The 15131-nt window shown below is 46.7% G+C and overlaps 1 protein-coding gene and 1 pseudogene across 1 annotated transcript; one reads left to right on the top strand and one right to left on the bottom strand.

The window, feature by feature from the left end:
* The first annotated feature begins 4469 nt into the window (after positions 1-4469).
* Positions 4470-6336, top strand: LOC124661067 (annotated as a pseudogene).
* A 535-nt stretch (positions 6337-6871) lies between these two features.
* On the bottom strand, positions 6872-7846 carry LOC124661056 (UPF0496 protein At1g20180-like). Its single transcript, XM_047198921.1, has one exon. The coding sequence runs from the start codon at positions 7844-7846 to the stop codon at positions 6872-6874; it is 975 nt and encodes a 324-aa protein (XP_047054877.1).
* Positions 7847-15131: the final 7285 nt, after the last annotated feature.

The following is a 15131-nucleotide window of genomic DNA, read 5'->3' as shown; positions in this document are numbered from 1 at the left end:
CTTTGGTGCATTCGGAAATTTCGTAATGATATGATCTTTAATGGGCAAACATGGCTTAATTTGCACCAGATTCTTCGGATGATCTTATTGTCAGTCAGACGATGGAAGATCATCTTCAAGGACCACATGCTTCCCCTCGTCGACCACTTCTGCGACCTGACTTTGAAGGAGACACTGGCAAACTTCAGCATCAAGGGTGGCTAGATGATGGCAGTAGTCCACCCCCTCCTTCAGCCAAGAAGAAGGCGTTGCCTGGCACCTGGGTTACCCCTACATCGACCTTGGAGGCGGCCTCATGCATCTCTCCAGAGCTTGCTGAAGCATGAAGTCTGTCGACTGGTGTTCCTTTTGGTGCAGTTTCCTCTAAAAAAGGGAGAACAAAAAGTTGCTATCTAGATGTTAAGTTGTTTCTGTAATCGGGAAGACTAAGTTACTGTCTTTCTTCTCTCTAGTTTTAGATCCTTTTCATTTTGGATCTCCTTTTCTTTTGGACTGTAAGGAACCTCGGGGCCGTTTGTGGTTTCGTTGATTTTATCAATGGAACCGGGGAGGGGTCCTCCCTGTTGATCTAAAAAAAAAAATGACAGCCAAGCTGCCGACACTGGATCCGACCGGCTCCGGCGACGGGAACAAGGAGGCGGTGGACTATCTCCTCACCGTAGAGTACAAGCCTTTCGACCGCCAAGTGCACGACACCTTCAGCCCCGAGCAGATGAAGAAGTATAACGAGGCGGCCGACTTCTTCGACGAGCTGAGGAAGATGCTCGCCGAGTCCCAGAAGGAGCTCCGGGCAGAGCACGGTTACATCGTCGACAACTAGTTTTTACAAATTCAAAGCTTTGGTGTTGCGCTTCCATCAGGCCATCAGGGGCTAGCATGCATGACGACGTCCGCGTCTCGGCGAGTTGCCATTTACTCCGTTGGTCCGTTGCATCTTGATCCATGACTATATTCTGTATATTATTCCGAGTTAATTTAACCGTACGTATTTATCTCATATATAAATTCAGTTATGATGTGCCAGTTGTTAGACTTAATCTTGATTCCATGTATCTTCATGTTTAGTTTTGAGTTTTGCATGTAGTTAAAGTGTTCATGTAGCCTAGTGTAGTCTAGTAAGGTGTACGTGTGTGATACACGTACGAAGCCGACGAGTTTCAGCGAAGGCATGGGAGGCGAGATGCTTGTGGCGTCGTGCGATGCGGCGAATATGGCGAGATGCCGATAGCGGCATGAAGCTGCAATGCCAAGTTCTGAGAACAATACGAGCTGCTACTGAGGTGACATGACCGAGTGATTTGGTCATCTAGTTAGTTAGTAAATGCATGGATCGAGTTTGTTAGCTGCATATGCATGCTGGCCGGGTCGTGTGCTCCTAGAGCGATTCTAGGAAGAGCAGGTCAGCTGTTAGTGGTATGGTACGTGTGTTAGCCGAGTCAGTGCGTGAGTGCATGCATGCCTAGTGGAGTTAGTGGTCAGAGTGTGGAGTCCGGCCCTGCGTGCGTCTATTTAAGGCATTGTACTTTGTTTGTATGGTAAATGAGAAAAGAGGAGAAAAATGTAGCCATTGTATGAGTCAACGAAGAGAGTCACACGGCAAAAGCTTTGTTTCTTCCTCCTTGGCTACTGCGTGCGTGTGTTGTGTGTTTGAGAGAGATACAGAAGTGAGATTGGTAGTGTTAGAGGTAGAAGGAAGATAGGGGCTGAGAGATTCAACCCCAACACCAGTGTTGTGTCAAGACATAATTTGTTAGTCTAACAATGATCATTGGTTTATGATAAGCTTGGGATAAAAAGAAGGATTAGTTATAGGCTTCTTTGGGTTACACACCTCGGTTGCTTCCAGAACTCTGATCTCATATGTGTGTTTTCCCTTTCTGGAAAACAAACAATTTGAGATCAATTTGAGCCCCGGCCTTATTATAGGATTCATGCAAGTCTACCTAAGGGACCATCTTGATCAAATGGCTTTCGACATAAAATGAATAAAATGGCAGTACGGAAGGGGCATATAGCATACGAGGAAAAGGGGAAGAGTCGGCTCTTGGGCCCCGGGCCGCTCTACTTTGGGGCGACTCGGGAGGCGACGGACCCCTAGCTGCCCAACACCCTCCCCCACTGCACTTCTTTCATCTCACCACTGAAGGTGCCCGCATGCAACTGGTGTGTGGTGGCAAATGACGGAGGCGCTCACTAGTGCTACATGTGGTCCTCCTCCCCCGCGCAGGCACGAGGGGGTCGTTGGTCGCCCCGACGCCCCCAGTGCAGATCTAAAGGCGATGACCTCGTCCCGCGTTGTTCCCTCCCCTCTAGCCTTAGATCATGGTGTCTCCTCGCTACATCTAGCATAGTCGGGGTGGCTAGGTAGGGGGCTCTAGGCGGGAAAAATCCTGTTGGCCAGCAATGATGGTCACGACGTCAACGATGTTTCGAACACCTTCTCCCTACTTGTAGTCAAGGTTGACGTACATCCCCTGCACCTCATTACTCCGAGCACGGGTGCAATCACCAATCCCCGGAGTGGGCGGCGACGCTGTTCAGGCATCGTTTACTCCTTGGAGGTGTCGTCTGGGGGCTGCGGGAAGGTGGTCACGTTGTGTTTAGTTCGTGGTCTACCTGTGCTGGTGTTTCATGAGGTGTGGTGTTTGCATGCTCGGCCGGAGCTCTTCACAAGTGGTTCTTCTTGCCATTGATTGAAAGCCCCTGAAGTGTGAGTTCTCGCATTTCATGGTGATGTTGCTACCTTCTTCTTGTCGTGTCTTATTTTGGTCACAACGTCCTATAGTTTGTGTCTTGATGGGTGGTTAGTGTTGTGGTCGACATCGTCGTGTAAAGAGGTTTTCGTACTTGTTGTCTCGTTCCTTGGAAAATCGTCCCATGTGTGCATATGTGCTCTAGGGAAAGATGTTGAACCTTCTGACGGTACCGGTGGCGGAGGGTGCCAGCTAAACTAGGAGGGGATAATGTCTCATGTTGGCCAATATTTCTCAACTTTAATGGGCTAAATAACCAAGTTTTACTGCTGGAAGACCGGGCCACAACCTGGGATGGTCTCCAAGACCCTCCGCCAGTGGACGGTACGTCACCCTTCGAATCAGGGTGAGAAGGTACTCATGATCAACCTCCACATGTTGACTAACGCCCTAGCGACGAACTCGCACTTGGCTGCAAACAAATCCCCACACTCATTAGCCCACGCGCTGACGTTATATATCCGGGCTGTCGAGGGACACATCGCTGGGGTCAGAGAGTCTATCTCAGACGTGTCGGCAGGTCCAAGCATCGACCTCAACATCCTGACGCCATCCCCATTCCCTGGAAATTTGAAAACACTTGTCGCCCGACGCCGTCCCTATTCCCCGCAACTCTTTGAAGGTATGCTATCGCGGCCCGACTCGTCAGCCGACCCGATTTGAATCTTTTATTTTGGTTTTTGTAATGGCATATCTCAAGTGAAAATTGGGATGGCATAGATCCAATTAATCCTTAATAAAAACTTGGGCTCATGTTGCCCCTACCATCTAACTATAACATACAGAACCATATCAGTGAACTATCAAGGAATTGACGATTCCAAGGACGTGAATACCGGCTAATGCAAGCCATTGTTGGTTGTAAGGGGCACGATGCAGCAACAAATCACCAAACATACGAAAAACATGAACATGAAAACTAAAAAGAAAACATAAAGCTTTGTTTCCATGTGGTAGAAGTTACCACCCTAGTCGCAAGGGTGTCCTTGCTGGTGAACCCGACTACCTGACATGCGCTTGGTGATTTCGCTTGCTCCGGAAGGTCATGAGAAGTTCAAACTGCCCAAATGGTTGGACTGACCTCCCAAGAAGGCTTCAGGATGCCTTTTCGTAGCGCTCTTGAGCGTGTCAATGTACAAGATGCTTGCCGGGCTTCCACCATTGACAACGATATTCATGGACGTGCAGGCGGCGACGAAGAGGCCAACATCGAAACAACACTACCATTTCATCACATGGCACTCCATATTTATGGGAGTCCAAAGTACATGTGTCTGATACTCTGACTTCCTATGCAAAAACATTGGAGACACATTCCAACAAGTATACTCAAAGACCCATTATTTTTGGTATTTTTAACCCAGAGGTCAGGATAGTGCTATAGGTAGGTCTCTGTGCAATAGTACTACTTAAAAGCTTTTGGTCTAAGTCCTAACCCAACTTAGCCCAACACTACTAAACTGGGCCTTGAAACTCTGCCGTGGCCCATATTTCTCGTCCCCCTTTCACCTGCGCCGCCGCGCCTCACCGCGACAGCAACGGCCAGCGTGCGTCCCCCCTTCCTTCCTTTGAGGTTCGTCAACGGCCAGCTTGTGTGGAAATGGGCGGACGAGGCGACGCGCCGGAAGCCATGGCGCCGTCCTCGCCCCTCCTCTCGCCCCGCGCCTCCACGCCGGCGCGGGACGAGGTGCGGCGGCAGGTGGTGCTCGCTGCGCCTCTGGTCGCCTGCAGCCTGCTGCAGTACAGCCTGCAAGTAGTCTCCGTCATGTTCGCCGGCCACCTCGGCGAGCTCTCCCTCTCCGGCGCCTCCGTCGCCTCCTCCTTCGCCAACGTCACCGGCTTCAGCGTCCTGGTAAGCATCGCCTAGCTAGTGGTACCGCTCCTGATTGCGAAGCATGGACAAACTGTTCGTTCCAGAGCAGAATAGCGAATCGATTGAAAATGCAACGCGGCCACCTAGTAGCTACTACTCGTTTCCAAGCCACTTTTTAGCAAAATCAGCACAAAGTAACAACATCATGTCCTCTTTACAAGCACTTTTTCATAATGCTCTACTAGCTGATGCCTACTACTACAAATTGCAAGTCATAAACTTAATAATAACTGTGCCTGTTTGTTCCATCTCAACGCGCCAGCTGGGAATGGGAAGCGCGCTGGACACACTGTGTGGGCAATCATACGGAGCAAAGCAGTACGACATGCTCGGGACACATGCCCATAGGGCAATCTTCGTTCTCATGCTCGCGAGCGTTCCGCTGGCCTTCGTTTTGGCCTTCACTGGCCAAATCCTCGTTGCTCTTGGTCAAAATCCAGAGATATCATACGAAGCTGGAGCTTACGCCCGGTTGCTGATCCCTGGTCTTTTCGCGTATGGCTTGCTTCAGTGCCTTACAAAGTTCCTGCAAGCCCAAAACATCGTCCACCCGCTGGTAGTCTGTTCTGGAGTGACGTTGGTATTCCACATTCTGCTGTGCTGGTTCCTTGTTCAGAATTCCGGTCTTGCCAGCACAGGTGCGGCTTTGGCGACCTCGATATCGTACTGGTTCAATGTGGTATTGCTGGCGATGTATGTGAAATTCTCTGAAGCTGGCGGAAGGAGCTGGCATGGATGGTCAAGGGCGGAGCTAAAGGATGTCAACATGTATTTAAGTCTGGCCATTCCATCTACATTTATGACCTGGTAATCTTAATAGAACAATGTCTTGCTAATGAGTATTTCGGCAATAAGCATGTCTTTACAATTGGGCGAAAAGTGATGCGTGGTTTACCACCTTCTTTCTTCATGGACGTTGTTTGACTCGCAACATAGTTCAGCTTGGAGTACTCGGGCATTTGAGATGGTGGTTCTCCTTGCAGGTTTTCTACCAAATCCAAAACTCGGAAACTTCAATTTTATCCATCAGGTAAGGAAACTGAACTACAAAAATGCCCTCATGCATTACAGTACTCAGAATTACTAATAAGAAGATGAATTCTGGTAGCTCCAGCATTGTTGCTCTATAACAAGAGTAGTTACCTGTTACACTCAAATCACCTGCCAGCAGCACTATGTTACACACCTTCCCTTTTCTATTTCTCACAATAATCATGAACAATGAAGTTGGCCAGCTTGGCATATTATGCTTTCAGATGCTTGGTTATGTGAACTAACCATAGTTCACTTTTCTAGCCTGAACACAATGTGGATGGTTTATACAATTCCAAGTGGTCTCAGCAGTGCGATAAGGTCAGGAACACAAATTTCAGAGTCGCACCCATTTCCTTTCATTTTCTGAGACACAACTCAAACTTGTACTTAACCAGTTTCAGTTCATGATCAATGTTTCTACGCAGTATTAGAGTGTCCAATGAATTAGGCGCGGGGAATCCACAAGCTGCACGGCTATCGATTCTTATTTCAGGAATTATGTGCCTAGTAGAAGGCCTTCTTGTAGCTATCATCACAATTTGTGTACGAGATGTCTGGGGTTACTTGTACAGCAATGAAGAAGAGGTGGCAAAGTATGTATCCATAATGATGCCAATTCTTGCTACTTCTAACTTCATGGATGGACTACAATGCACGCTATCAGGTATGGCGTAGAAAACACATCCTTTTTGCGTCTACTATACTAATATTAATTTTGTATTAACTGAATATCATATTTCATAGTTGCTTAATATATTTTCTGAAAATGTTAGTGCTGTTTGGTTTGCGCCAAGCTTGTTCCCTTTGAGTAGTAGCCATCAGACTGAACTTAAACTATCAATCAATATTAACTTTCAGACCATAAGTTACTAAGAAGTATTTTGAAATGGGATCCTTTTGAGGATAGGTGGAAGTTCATTTAACTGCATGTAGTATTTCATGAATAATCTCAGATTGTTTTCATATATACACTGATAGTACAAGAAGCATTTTAAAATAATCACGCAAGAAAATTGAAGTTGATATTTCTAGTTTTCCTCAAACTCTCACCAACTAGTAACTTTTTTTTTCTCTTTCTTTTGTCGAAGCCGTAGTTGTCCTAATTTTTATATTAATGTATTGATGTACAAACTCCTAGCACAATCTAAAAAAACATCGGTGAAGTACTCCTAAACATGAATGTCCACACTATACAAACTGGCAGCTGTATTCATACTTGCTTGGACATCTCTTCGATCACCAAAACTCTAGCCCTATTGATTGTAGCAAGGAAAATGCCCACATGCTCTTCTAGCTCTTCGGCCAGTCTCCTAGAGTTACAACAACTCCTCCTCAGCTCCATCACCATCTCATGCACTGGAATCTTCTCACCCACCATCCCCTTGCAATACATTGCCATTGAATTCTCCCGCTCAATACTGTCAGAGAGGCGCACCGCGAGGTGGCTCACCGTGTCGAAGTCCCTACCAAGAACGTATGTGCCCTTCGCAGCAGTATCGAGTTGTTCTTGCAACTGCTGCAAAGACTTTGTCTTGGAGCGTTTCAGCCTTGTGATCCTCTTCTTGAGTGCCATGGGACAGAGCCCCATGATTGCAGACCCAACAAGAAGGCTAAATAACATTAGGTGTGCTGCTGAGCTGATGGCAACCACACCACAGGCCATGATAAGGCAAGTCCTTGAAATCTTCTTGATTGTTTTCACTATCTTGAGATCCTTTGCCACTTTCTTGTGGCTTGATTTGATGGTCTGGAGCACAGAGGAGTACTTGTCATGAACCTGTCTGAAATTGCTTCTGGTGGTGGTGCTGAAAGGGTTGCTTCTAACAGGGAACCTTTCTATTCCAAGGGAAGTACTACTAGTGGCAGTAGTACATCCCAAAATGCTTGCTAGGAAGCTGTCCATTGATTGGTAGTTGCTTTGGGTGTTCTTGATGTTCCTCAGTAGCTGCTTGCAGATCTCTGAAGCCTCAGCACTGGCATCAAAGTAACCAGCCATCGCGAGCTCAATCTCGGTAGATTTTATATTCTGCAGCATGTTGTGAAGCATTGGAAGGATGATATCTTGCTGAAGGGCTTCAATTTCTTCCTTGTTTGTTAAAAAGCGCATGTTAGACTCTGTGCGCAGCATGTTGACATACTTTTCCTCTATGTTCAGGCCATCTTGCACGCCCACAGGCATTTCCATACCTGCTACAGAACACACAAATTTTCAGTTTGCAAACCTTAAATATAACAGAACCGCATGTCATTGATTTGTTTTGGAAAGAGAAACCTCAAAAGCTGCCAACTGAAATATGGTATGCATGGTCTAAGATTCGTTCAAGATTCAAGATTTAAGAATAAAAGTACTACCAGCATGAGCTGTTAAGTGTGGATGAAGAATGAAAAAGAAACATGCATGTACCTAAACTGTAATGATTTGCTATTTACGTAAATTATAAAATAAATCATGTAGTAAAATGATCATAGTTAACGGTGGAAGCATGTACCACTATAATAATTTTTATCAGCGTTCAGTTTAGGAAGTAGATGCTGCTCTGCTGCTCACATGTCTAATATATATTTTACTCTACATGTAAAACTGCTATGCCTCTGTCTGATCTTTTGGCCTGATTGATCTCTTAGGGATGAAGATCAAAGATATCCCAATTGTTGCAAGAAAGAATATTCTAGGCAGTGGTGAAAAATTCTGCCCATAGGTTAAATTCATTTGTTCGGTTCAATTGTGTTGGTGTCTAAACAAAGCACTTCATAGCTCTCATACTTTAGATGAAATTATGTATCCGCAATTGTTCAAATATACATATTTGCTTTAGTTGTGATGAACTACAGGTTGTAATGATATTTGTATTTGCACAATTTGGATATAAAAGAGTTTTTTGGGGGACAATTGTCTTTTCTTTTTTCCTCGAGTCTGTATGGTCAATGTTGCATATGTACGATGTATCATATGTTTGATTTTAATTTCATATCAAACAGTTATTTACAATGTACCCAAGTATTCTCGCAGCAACGCGCGGGTTATCATCTATATTATAACTACATGTCAAGCAAATTTGAAACAAGTGGAACGAAATTTGTGCGCCCATGCATGAAACATATCACGATTACAAGCATAACGATATTTTTGCATTTAGTGGCGCATAATTTTTTGCATCCATACAACAAATGATGACTACAGAATGAATAAAGTTTTTGACTAAGTGAGAAAAATGTAAATATTAGTATGAAATTTGAATTCGTAAGGAAAGATTGTGTGGAGAACCCTGACCTAAATTAACAAGAAATTAATCAAAAAATCAAGAAGAAATAAAAAAGGAAAAATATACAGAAAAAGGAGATTCGGTAGTCAAAAGGAAGAAATTAGTTCTGACGTTGCATATCAGCACGCTCGTTTCTGTTATTATTAAATGGATCAGCTGGACCTACAAGGTTACAAGGCCTACCAGCCGGGGGCAATCACATACCAAAAGGCCCAACACTCTTTTGGGCTGAGTTTCCCTGAGGAACTCGGAGACGGACTGGACTGGAACATCAGTTCCGACCCAGGGTTCACCTCCGCCTTCATAATACGGAGGCACAACTCCACCAGCACCTCCCCAAACAGAAAGCTAGGGTTCCAAACCGGAAATCTCCCAAGTCTCGTGTCGAGGAGATCGGATCGAACGACCGACGGTCTGTGTGAGGAGTGCTTCTTCAAAGGAGGTATGGCGAGGACGGAGGTATCCATGACAGCCAAGCTGCCGACGCTGGATCCGACCGGCTCCGGCGACGGGAACAAGGAGGCGGTGGACTATCTCCTCACCGTCGAGTACAAGCCTTTCGACCGGCAAGTGCACGACACCTTCAGCCCCGAGCAGATGAAGAAGTATAACGAGGCGGCCGACTTCTTCGACGAGCTGAGGAAGATGCTCGCCGAGTCCCAGAAGGAGCTCCGGGCAGAGCACGGCTACATCGTCGACAACTAGAGTTCTTAGACTTCTTACAAATTCAAAGCTTTGGTGTTGCGCTTCCATCAGGCCATCAGGGGGCAGCATGCATGACGACGTCCGCGTCTCAGGCGAGTTGCCATCTAGTTTACTCCGTTGGTCCGTTGCATCTTGATCCATGACTATATTCTGTATATTGTTCCGAGTTGATTTAACCGTACATATTTATCTCATAAATTCAGTTATGATGTGCCAGTGTTGTGTCAAGACATAATTTGTTAGTCTAACAATGATCCTTGGTTTATGATAAGCTTGGGATAAAAAGAAGGATTAGTTATAGGCTTCTTTGGGTTACACACCTCGGTTGCTTCCAGTAACTCGATTCATATGTGTGTTTTCCCTTTCCGGAAAACAAACAATTTGAGATCAATTTGAGCCCCGGCCTTATTTTAGGATTCATGCAAGTCTACCTAAGGGACCATCTTGATCAAATGGCTTTCGACATAAAATGAATAAAATGGGAGTAGGGAAGGGGCATATAGCATACGAGGAAAAGGGGAAGAGTCGGCTCTTGGGCCCCGGGTCGCTCTACTTTGGGGCGACTCGGGAGGCGACGGACCCCTAGCTGCCCAACACCCTCCCCACTGCACTTCTTTCATCTCACCACTGAAGGTGCCCGCATGCAACTGGTGTGTGGTGGCAAATGACGAAGGCGCTCACTAGTGCTACATGTGGTCCTCCTCCCCCGCGCAGGCACGAGGGGGTCATTGGTTGCCCCGACGCCCCCAGTGCAGATCTAAAGGCGATGACCTCGTCCCGCGTTGTTCCCTCCCCTCTAGCCTTAGATCATGGTGTCTCCTCGCTAGATCTAGCATAGTCGGGGTGGCTAGGTAGGGGGCTCTAGGCGGGAAAAATCCTGTTGGCCAGCAATGGCGGTCACGACGTCAACGATGTTTCGAACACCTTCTCCCTACTTGTAGTCAAGGTCGACGTACATCCCCTGCACCTCATTACCCCGAGCACGGGTGAAATCACTAATCCCCGGAGTGGGCGGCGACGCTGTTCAGGCATCGTTTACTCCTTGGAGGTGTCGTCTGGGGACTGCGGGAAGGTGGTCACGTTGTGTTTAGTTCGTGGTCTACCTGTGCTGGTGTTTCATGAGGTGTGGTGTTCACATGCTCGGCCGGAGCTCTTCACAAGTGGTTCTTCTTGCCATTGATTGAAAGCCCTTGAACTGTGAGTTCTCGCATTTCATGGTGATGTTGCTACCTTCTTCTTGTCGTGTCTTATTTTGGTCACAACGTCCTATAGTTTGTGTCTTGCTGGGTGGTTAGTGTTGTGGTCGACATCGTCGTGTAAAGAGGTTTTCGTACTTGTTGTCTCGTTCCTTGGAAAATCGTCCCATGTGTGCATATGTGCTCTAGGGGAAGATGCTGAACCTTCTGACGGTACCAGTGGCGGAGGGTGCCAGCTAAACTAGGAGGGGATAATTGCTCAGCTTGAAGTGTTAGCCTGGGCCGAATAAGCAGTATGTCTCATGTTGGCCAATATTTCTTAACTTTTTTTATGGGCTAAATAACCAAGTTTTAATGCTGGAAGACCGGGCCACAACCTAGGATGGTCTCCAAGACCCTCCGCCAGTGGACGGTACGTCACCCTTCGAATCAGGGTGAGAAGGTACTCATGATCAACCTCCACATGTTGACCAACGCCCTAGCGACGAACTCCCACTTGGCTGCAAACAAATCCCCACACTCATTAGCCCACGCGCTGACGTTATATATCCGGGCTATCGAGGGACACATCGCTGGGGTCAGAGAGTCTATCTCAGACGTGTCGGCAGGTCCAAGCATCGACCTCAACATCCCGACGCCATCCCCATTCCCTGCAAATGTGAAAACACTTGTCGCCCGACGCCGTCCCTATTCCCCGCAACTCTTTAAAGGTATGCTATCGCGGCCCGACTCGTTCAGCCGACCCGATTTAAATCTTTTATTTTGGTTTTTGTAATGGCATATCTCAAGTAAAAATTGGGATGGCATAGATCCAATTAATCCTTAATAAAAACTTGGGCTCATGTTGCCCCTACCATCTAACTATAACATACAGAACCATATCAGTGAACTATCAAGTAATTGGCGATTACAAGGACGTGAATACCGGCTAATGCAACCCATTGTTGGTTGTAAGGGGCACGATGCAGCAACAAATCACCCAACATACGAAAAACATGAACATGAAAACTAAAAAGAAAACATAAAGCTTTGTTTCCATGTGGTAGAAGTTACAACCCTAGTCGCAAGGGTGTCCTTGTTGGTTAACCCAACTACCCGAGATGCGCTTGGTTATTTCGCTTGCTCCGGAAGGTCATGAGAAGTTCAATCTGCCCAAGTGGTTGGATTGACCTCCCAAGAAGGCTCCATGATGCCTTTTCGTAGCGCTCTTGAGCGTGTCAATGTACAAGATGCTTGCCGGGCTTCCACCATTGACAACGATCTTCATGGACGTGCAGACGGCGACGAAGAGGCCAACATCGAAACAACACTACCATTTCATCACATGGCACTCCATATTTATGGGAGTCCAAAGTACATGTGTGTGATACTCTGACTTCCTATGCAAAAACATTGGAGACACATTCCAACAAGTATACTCAAAGACCCATTATTTTTGGTATTTTTAACCCAGAGGTCAGGATAGTGCTATAGGTAGGCCTCTGTGCAATAGTACTACTTAATAGCTTTTGGGCTAAGTCCAAACCCAATTTAGCCCAACACTACCAAACTGGGCCCATAATTCTCGTTCCCCTTTCACCTGCGCCGCCGCGCCTCACCGCGACACCAACGGCCAGCGTCCCCCCTTCCTTCCTTCCCTTGAGGTTCGTCAACGGCCAGCTTGTGTGGAAATGGGCGGACGAGGCGACGCGCCGGAAGCCATGGCGCCGTCCTCGCCCCTCCTCTCGCCCCGCGCCTCCACGCCGGCGCGGGAACTTTTCAGTGATCGATCTTCTATTCTTCTCCCCGTGCCCGTGCTCTCTCTGAAGAAGGTGCGCGGTCAGTCGGTTCGACGTGCACGTCCGAGTCGAGACGACGTCCGGGTTTATTCTGGTGCCGCTGGCGCTTGCTTTCCGTGTGAACACGTCCCCGCTGGCCCTCCATCGGTCGTTTTGACGCGCGCGTCCGGAGACAGCTGGCGATACCATCGTCCGGAGACAGCCTCGATCGCGCGCCGGAGTAGTACAGCCTCGCGCGCACGCACGTACCACTCTGCTGTCTAATTAATTTGATACATCGTCAAGGTCCAGTGCGAGTTCGGTCGGTCGGTTTCACGCGTTTCAGGTTTGACTGGCTTTGTCTGTCTTCCTATCTCCTTTTTTACCTCCACATCGGCTGGAAGAAGTTCTACCACCGTCTCCAAGCTGGCTTCGTGCTCATGTTCTCCTACTTTGGCGAGAGGGACATGATCGTCAAAGTGTTCGACGAGACGCGTTGCCGCCGCCACTACCACGACGACAGCGCCGAAGAGGACGACGACTGAGTGTTGTTTCTTCGCAACGAATATCGGCACGCATGTTTTTGGATGTTCTTCCTCGGAAGAACCAACAGGGGCACCCTCACCAGCTGTATTTTCCTCGAGTGTTCTTTCTTGGCAGCGAACACACAAAACTTACGATGACCGGCCTAGTTAGATTTAGTTTTTTTTTCACTTTTTTATATTTGTGTCAACCATGGTTCAAACTATGTATTAGTTTGTGGAAAACCATGTTCCGAACTATATCTTCACATAAACCACGTTCCCAATTATGTATTAGTTTATGGAATGGAATGCTTGTTCTCTATATTTCATTTTTATGCATTTATTTGTGTTTTTAATTCAAAATATCTATCGGGACCGCAGGTTTGAGAGCGCCGGTGTGGGAACAGCTCTCCCAAATAGCCTTGCCGGCGTCCTCCAAACGAAGGTGCCGACACCTCTGCCGACGACTATTTGAGGGCCCTCGGTGGAGATGCTCTTACAAGGGACCCAAGAACCCAAGACAAACATTACTACCGTCACCACACACACTGATCTTCCACCGATCCAACCATGCCGACGAGCTGCACGAAAAGCTTCCTTCCTGTTCCTGCCTACATCGATTCCACTGCTTTTTCGAACCAAAGATTATAGATTACAAACCATTCCACATTCTACACTATATGATTACAAGTCCTGATTTCGAACCAACTCAAAGAAACGGGACTTGCAACCTCTGAATATAATATACAAACATACCCCTCCCAGGTCACAGACTCGACGGCAGCATAGCAGGCCGGCAGTGGACCAGCCAGATCCACGCAGACACAAAGCGGAAAATGCAAATAACCAAAGGCTACACAATTATTTACACACCCAGCTCTCAGCAAGCCTCGCCCAAGTTTGACTGTTCCAATGCTCGTCATGGAGAATTTCCAAGATTGGCAACAAGAACTTTCAACCTGCGGCAAAAATAAGACCTTGTCCAAGTTAAATTCAGTGTAACTTCACTTTGACAATAACAAGTTTGAAACTGACGGTAACCATTTGCACCATGCAAGAAAATGACAACACTAGCTGGGTAAGTTTTGTTCAAATTCAGCGTGGCTAAGTAGTGGCCATTAAGTCTTAAAAGCTATATTACTATAACCGTAACTAGAAAATGGGATGAACGGAAACTCAAGCAGATACTACCTTCCCTGCCAACATTACTATAACCGACAAGGTCTTGCTCTTTCACTGGCACTGCTGCCAACATTCCTAATGGCGCTGGCATCAGCGACAAGGTCTTGATCTTTCACTGGCGCCGCTGACACGCAGACCCCAAGCGGCACGGAAGGAGTGAACAAGCAACCACAGAGGTAAATCCCTCGACACAGATGATCACCTGCAGGTAACATATCAGGCTCACCACAAGCAAAATAACTCACAACAGCAGCAAAACAAACAAATGGCACCATAAATCATTCAACACATAAAATATGTGGAATCTGGAGTATTGCTGCACATAAACATGCTAGGATCAATCTGACTGAAAAATAAATTTCAGTTTAGTTAAGCTAACAGACTAAGCTATCCGGTCGGAAAACACATCATTATAGTTAACACCAAAAGATCCATCATTAATATACCATAGCAACTACATCTCCTTTATAAACCAGATGGTGGATTTAACAGGATTATCACAAACCAGATTCCTTGCTTTGACTGAATATACATTCACACCCTTCAGTGTCAAAATTTCAGAAGCGCACGTTGCTACCCAAAGCAGTGATTTTCAGAAAACACATGTAAATTGCCGAGATTCCAAGAAGAGCTGGCTTGAATACCGTGTGTACTGGCATTGTAACAAGCTGCTCTACTAGTATTTACACAAGGAAACGACAGGCATCAGTACATCACCATATGCTCCAGTCCAAAGCTTTTACCCATTACGTGCTTTGAAAATAAACAGCTCTGAATGCTTGCACATAACAAGACTTGAAAAAACCTAGAACTGAGGAATTTACCCCAAGCAAAAGAACAAAC

The sequence above is a fragment of the Lolium rigidum genome, chromosome 1, assembly GCF_022539505.1.
Source record: "Lolium rigidum isolate FL_2022 chromosome 1, APGP_CSIRO_Lrig_0.1, whole genome shotgun sequence".
Taxonomy (NCBI): Eukaryota; Viridiplantae; Streptophyta; class Magnoliopsida; order Poales; family Poaceae; genus Lolium; species Lolium rigidum.
This window is presented reverse-complemented; position numbering and strand designations above follow the sequence as displayed.

Coding starts and splice junctions, on each gene's coding strand:
- LOC124661056 (XM_047198921.1), bottom strand. CDS start 7,846: ATGGAAATGCCTGTGGGCGTGCAAGATGGCCTGAACATAGAGGAAAAG.